The sequence below is a fragment of the Urtica dioica genome, chromosome 6 (genome assembly GCF_054948205.1).
Source record: "Urtica dioica subsp. dioica isolate 48M chromosome 6, U.dioica_male_clone48M_v1_H2, whole genome shotgun sequence".
Lineage (NCBI taxonomy): Eukaryota > Viridiplantae > Streptophyta > Magnoliopsida > Rosales > Urticaceae > Urtica > Urtica dioica.
The window spans coordinates 37,753,395-37,760,494 of NC_142761.1; the positions used below are offsets into that span (position 1 = coordinate 37,753,395).

At 43.8% G+C, this 7,100-nt stretch overlaps 1 protein-coding gene across 1 annotated transcript; it reads right to left on the bottom strand.

The window, feature by feature from the left end:
• Positions 1 to 4,254: 4,254 nt before the first annotated feature.
• On the bottom strand, positions 4,255 to 6,850 carry LOC149393917 (pentatricopeptide repeat-containing protein At3g61360-like). Its single transcript, XM_089616541.1, has 2 exons — positions 5,652 to 6,850; positions 4,255 to 4,941 (listed from the first exon to the last, which is right to left on the bottom strand). Exons 1-2 carry the CDS (start codon positions 6,804 to 6,806, stop codon positions 4,591 to 4,593), a joined length of 1,506 nt encoding a protein of 501 aa, XP_089472667.1. The 5' UTR covers positions 6,807 to 6,850; the 3' UTR covers positions 4,255 to 4,590.
• Positions 6,851 to 7,100: the final 250 nt, after the last annotated feature.

Sequence of the window (7,100 nt, forward strand, 5' to 3'; positions counted from 1 at the left end):
TTTGCTTTCGCGAGTAGAGACTCCTTCCATCTTCTCGGATGAGTTTCCCAATAAAATTGCGCTTCCTTCTAATCACCGTGGCCGTATGGAAAAAACGCTTGTTGCCGTCTCCATGCTTGAGCCACTCTTCTCTAGACTTTTGTCTCCACATTCTTTCCTCCTTTTCTTGAAGGATGAAAAGCTTCCTTCTAACTTTCTCCTCCTCCTCTATATTCGTCACCGAGGCCACGGCGTCTTGGATCCGGAGGTGTTCCTCTTCGTACTCCTTGATTCTTTAATTTACCTCTCCCCACGTCTCTGCTTGCCACTTTTGAAGCTTCTTGCCAATCTCTTTGCTTTTCCTCACGAAATCTGAACTATTAGGACCAAGCTCCGGTTGGCTCCAACACTCCTCCACGATGGAAATACAACTCGGATCGTCGGCCCACGCTTCATAAAACCGGAATGGCTTCTTCCCCTTATTGTCGTCCAAGAAACAATCCACCAAAATCGGATTGTGGTCCGACTCGAAAGTCGGGATAACACGAGCACCCGCTTTAGGGAAGAGACAAAACCAATCCGAACAAGCTATGGCTCTATCCAACTTCTCTCTAATTCTATGTCCCGATTCCCTCCCATTTGACCACGTGTACTTGCTTCCTCTCGCACGCAACTCCAAGCCACCAGTGATATCGAGGAACCTTCTCAAGATTCTACCCTTCGTCCACGTCACCGCACTTCCTCCTTGTTTCTCATTCTGATCAAGAATGAGATTAAGATCACCCACCACCAACCAAGGCCTCCCCGATTTAGGAATAGTATCACTTAGCATCTCCCAAAAGCCTTGTTTCGCATATTCATAAGGAGGCCCGTAAACTCCAAAGAGATCCCAATCCTCACGCCTTTTCTTTCCTCGGATCACCGCCCAAATCATGTTCTTCGTCAAGTTCCAAATATCCAACACTACACCTTTCCTCCACCAAATACAAATACCCCCGGCTAAGCCATTCGCTGAAACCGCCTCTCCTCCTCAAAAACCAAAAAGACTTCTAAAACGTTGCATCCTCTCGTAACTCATCTTCGTTTCCAACAACACTAGAACATCCGGGTTATTTCTCCTCACGAGCCCCCGGAGAGCATCGCGAGACGAGTCTCTATTGAGACCCCGACAATTCCAAGAGATCATTAACATTGAGGGGTGGGGGACAAAGAATGACCCGTCTCCTCGGTCTTTGTCTTATACGCTTTCTTGGGCTTGTTGGATCCAACTCTTACAACGTTGGAAGCCCTCTTCTCATAAATCTTCAAAGCTTTCTTCGATTTATGCCCAGCTCCCCCATGAAAATTCCCGGGCTCGAAAGCCAATTTGAAATTAGAAGCCAAGACCGAAATATCACCTTTTTTTTTCCACGAGATTGGTCCCCGGCCTCTCAGTGCTATCTTCTGTTTTCCTTTTGCTCCAGGAAGACTCAGAAAAATCCACTTCATGATCTCTTGCAATTTTTCTCTTTTGCCCACTCCCCTGTTGGACTCCTGGGCTAGCAAGCAGGTTCAATCTCAGCAGGTCTTCTTGGGTCACCTCTTCTGCCACGTCGATCTGTTCCTCTAGGCCCACCCTCTGAGTGCACTCCCTCGGGCCCGGCCCCAACTTCCCTATAATTCTCGATGGATTTTCGCCAAAAGAAAATCCCACATTTTCCTTCCCTTGCTTTTCCAGCTGTCCTCTAACAGCTTTTTCCACTGTTGCTTTGGTCAGACATTCATCATCCACAGGATAAAGCCTGTGTCTCATATCCTCTTTCATCTGTAACGTTGTATTTCACCGAAAGAGCCTCTGACATTCCTGCTTTTTCGCGCTGCTCAACTAACAATTCCTCAACAGCCCCCTGGCATTTTCCTTTGTCCACCCTCGAAACCTGGAAGCTCTGATCTTTGTGCCCGAAACTCCCGATTGACCCTGACAAGGAGTGGGGTTTGTGTACCTCCATCACTGCTACGTTTCTCTTGTCTTGAGCGACCGGACCAGGACCAGCGAGCTCTTGGTCGGCGGCCCTCCTGCTCTCTCCCTGGTTCTTTCCACGCCCCACAAAACTCTCCAACCCGGCAGAGCAAGACTTTATCAGAGATTCCTCGTACAACCAATCTCCGAAAATCTGAACTTCCGGTGAGTGTTCGACGGAGACCATGGCGACACTCCTTCTCGTGCACTCCTCCGAATCATGTCCCAGCAGGTTTCCACACTTAAAGCAAATCTTGCCGAGATTTTCAAACTTACATTGTATCCACAAGGGTAGCAACTTTTCCCGGTCTAGGAAAAAACCGGAAAAAATTGCTTTGTCAACCCTTATTTCCACACGCATTTTCAGGTCTATTCCCCTTCTCCCCGAATATCCCAAAAACTTCCCAATCATCGGCGCCAATTCTCTAGCGCTACCGATGTTGTGAAAGCCCGGGGGTAGCCCACGGAGCCTCACCCACACTGGCGTCGACGAGAAATCAAGTTAATCTTCAGTTAGTTGAGCAGGCCAATGTTTGAGGATCAGCTGATACCCCTTCAGCGTCCAAGGGCGGCCGTTCATCACTTTCATCATATCCTCTCGATCCTCAAACCTGAACTGGTACAGGCCTGGTTTAATCTCCTTTACCATCCAAGGTTTTTTGCTCCTCCACACACCATTGAAAATTTCTTTTATCCTCCTTGCCCCGAAGAAGAAGGGCGATAGAATTTTCCCACCCAGAAACAGAGGGTCTTCTCGTTCCCCGTCACCATCGATTCTCTCCGTAATCATAAGTTTTTTCGCTAAGAAGGAGGTTGTTTTAATTACCTCCTCATCTTCCTCCAACTCCCCACTCATGTTGATCCCTGGTTTACCCTCACAATACTCTGATAATGAGTATTTCACTCTACTCTCAAGTGTTTCCCACCCTACCTGGCTGATTGTCTTGCCTCAAGTGTTTCCCGCCCAGACTCACCCTAACTCACTACCACATCCCCCTCGACACTCCCCAAACACTCCCCGAGCACAACCAAAACCCACACTTTTTCTCTTTGTACGGAGAGAAAAAGGCACTCACTGGTACCTCCAGATATAAGCTTGTGATTAGTTGTACATGCATTCCAACCTATTTGTGTAGATGATCTGTGTAAAGTCATAAAAGAAGTAAAATTTGACATAAATTTGGACATGCACAGAGACAAAGATAGTGTACGGTAATCTCATAATATAAATCATTTCAGACAGAATCTTAAAAGAGATCATATATATCAGCTGTAAGCTAGTTGTACATATATACCATTGCTAAGAGAAGATATGTCTACTTTGACTTAAAATATGTTATCCTGGCCTTGTTTTATAGTAAGGTTAAGATTTGATACACGATATTGTGATAATTACTTGTGTATGTATTCCAATCTATTTGTGTAGATGATCTGTGTAAACTCAAAAAAGAGGACATAAATTAGGACATACACAGAGACACAAATTAAAAGATAGTATGCCCTATGTATGGTCATCTCATAATAAAAATCATTTCAGATTGAAGCTCAATAGAAATCATTTACAGTGGATGTAACTAAAATCAAGACTAATTCCAAAAAAAAAAAAAAAAAGACTATAAGAAACGGCGTCTCTTGAACCTCTAGTTCTTATCGGCCAAAGCCTGGGTGGTACCATCTCTGCCGCGGCGGACGAGGTAGCGTTTGAGAAGATTTACCACTTGAGAAGATATTTTTATTTCTACTTTGACTTTTCAATATGTTATTCTGATCTCGTTTTGTAGTAAGACTTGATACACGAGTCTGTGATTAGTTGTTCATGTATCCCAATTTATTTCTGTAGATGCTCTGCGTAAACTAAAAAAAAAAAGAGGACATATATAATTCAGACTGAATCTCAACAGAAATCATTTACATCGGCTGTAAGCTAGTTTTGCTCACGTTAACTGGAATCAAAGATTATAATTTAAAAAAAAAAAAAAAAAAATTTAAAAAGGATTCTATAGTTATATAGGCATATAAAAACTTTTAGTTTGCAAAGTAGTCAACGTTTAGTAATTATGGTTAATTAGCCATTGATTCTATTAACTACAATTAAACTGACAATGTCCGAATAGTTCACGCCTCTATTAATTGAGTTATTTGGACAAAATTGTCAATTTAATTACAGTTAATAGAATCTGTGACTAATTAACTATAATTAACAGAACGTTAATGTAGCTTAGTTGCTTATTAAAAAAAATAAAAAGATAAAAGACTAAGGCCTTGTTTGGTAGGAAGGATTAAATGATAAATGGATGGATTGTTTTATAAAGGAAAAGAATGGAAAAGAAAAAAAAGGATTACATAATTTCTTATTTATGTTTGGTAAAAATGATAAAATGATAGATGGATGGATTGTTTTGATGATATATTTGTAAAAAAAATAACATTTTTATTCTTTAGTCTTCTTTCCTCCCAAAATTGGAAAGATTAAAAATGGTGGGCCCGGTGGATTATTAATCCCTCCAAATCCTTCCCATTTTCTTTCCCTCCTTCTTACCAAACAAGGATACATGTCACATCAACTTAAAAAATCAATCCCCTCCTTCCATTTCTCCTCTACCAAACAAAGACTAAAAGAAAGCGTGTCTCTTGAAGCGTTGGAGCTTATCGGCCAAAGCTTGAGCGGTATCGTCTCTGCCGCGTGCGACGAGGCAGCGTTTGAGGTCTTGGAAGAGACGAGCCGGGGGCCGGATCCCGATCTCGATCATGTCCTCGAAAAAACGGCAGGCGGAGTGGAGGTCGCCGTCGCGGCACATTGCGAGCACCATCGTCGAGAACATTTGCATCCCCGGGACCACACCTCTCGACCTCATCGGGACCCACACCTTCTCCTCCGCCACCCGGGCCCCGCCCGCTTTCATGCTTATCATCCTCGACGCAATCTCGTACGTGCTTGGCCCCATCACAACGCCCTCCTCGCCCTGCATATCCACATTTTTTTTGTTGGTTTTTTTATATTTTATTTTATGCTAACATGATCTTAAATTTGTGAATTAAATAAATAAAATAAATTCTTAGTCAAAGTTCATATCAACCCGAGAGCCTCTTGACATCCTGGCTCTCTCCAAATTATGTTACTGCTCATTCTTATTATGATAACATATGATTTCATTGTTTTTCTATTATTGTTTACCTTGTTTTCTTTTACTGTTTACATTATATGTATCTTTGTCTTTCTTTCTTTTTTAAAGAATGGAAAAATCATCTGATTTTTTTTTTTTTAAGCGAAGTATTTATGGCATGTTTAAAACATAGATATATTCATATAATCATCATCTTCAAATAAGATATATGTGGAATATATCTCCAAAGAGATTATCTGGCATTGGACCTGGAGTGTTTTGAGAACATAATTTACAAATGTATCAAACTGATATTTTTTGGATTATTTTTTAAAGGTCGTACGCAATGTTTTTTTTTTTTCATTTTTTTAACACTCTTAAACAAGTCCAATTTGCACGCTAAATTCCATTACAGCTTAACCTCATATAATAAACAAAATTCGTGAAGATTAGTTAACAATTATCCGTATCAATTATATTTACTCTAAAGTTAAATTATTGTATTTTTCCATGTTAATTCTAGTTAACCTGAAAGTCTAAAAATCAAAATTCCTATACATATATTGAACCTGTATTTTGTCGAAAATGGCTAGTGCCTCGTCTTTCTTCCCGGACTTGAAGAGGCGGTGCATGATAATATCGTACGTCCTCGAGTTGGGCCCAATCCCCAATGCTCGCATCTCGTCCACCGTCCTCATCGCCTCATCGGTTTTCCCGGCCCAACAATACGCCCCAACCACCGCGTTGTACGTGGGACCCTCCGCCGGAATCCCGGCCTCCTTGGACCTCCGAAAGAACCCGAGAGCCTCTTCGAGACGACCCGCCGATCCCAACCCGATGATCATCGTGCAAAATATGTGAGGGCTCGGAGAAACCCCGTTGACCTCCATCGACTCGAAGATCTCCATGGCCTCGTCGTACATCTTCGACTTGGAATAAGCGTTGACTTTGATCCCGTACGCCACCACGTCCGGTGTCTCGATCTCCGCCCAGATCTCCTCGAGCTTTGTTAGGTTGGGTTTGTCTCCCCAGCCTTCTAGAAGCACGGTGTAGGTTTTGATGTCCGGTTCGATGTCCTTCCTTCTCTTGCGCATTTCGTCGAACACCTTCTGTGCTCTCACCACGTGCCCGGATTTGCAGAGCGTGTCGATGAGCTTGTTGTAGTCCGAGACTCCGAGGGTGAATCCGTACTTCTCCTCCATCCGCCGGAAAGTCTTGACGGCCTCGTCGGCCATCTTGGCTCTGCCGTATCGGCGAGCGACGAGGGAGAAGGTCTCGCGGCCGAGGATTCGCCGGAGTTTCATCTCGTCGACGATCTCCCATACTTTTCTGAACTGTCGGACTTTCCCGAGGGAGTCCACGACGGCGTTGTAGGCCGCGGCGGAGTGGGAGAAGCTCGGGTGGGCCCTGGCCCAGTGGAAGAAGGAGAGGGCGAGGAGGGCCGAGTTGGAGAGGCGTTTCAGCACGGCGGCGACGAGGGGCTCCGACGGGATGACGTGGAGGGAGTCGAGTAGGGGCCCACTGGAAGAAGGAGAGGGGTCGGAGGCGATCAGGGCTTTGCAGATGGCGTCCACGTGGCGGAGCTGGGTCGGCGAGAGCGACGGCGGAGACGGGTCGTCGAGGCTGCTCAGAAGGTAGGCGGAGAGAGGCGTCGGAGGAGGGTTTGAGGTTGAGAAGAACCGTCGTCTGTAAAGCAACGCTCTTCTTGTGATTCCACTTCTCATTTTTGGACTTTGCTTGCTTACTAGTTCTTAACATATAATGATATAGTTGTGTTATTTTCTACCGGCTATAAGAGGGCTTTAATAAGAATATGGGAAAATAACACATTTATACCCTGTGTTTTAGTGAAATGTCGAGTTTAACCCTCGGTTTTCAAAAATGTCGAGTTCATACCCTCTGTTTAACTAAAATGACAAAATTATACCCTGAAATGAATAACAGCGTCATCAATCTTCCTTTCATTGATATTAACTCTTATATAAGAAAAACCAAATCAAATCTAAATCAGTACCCTA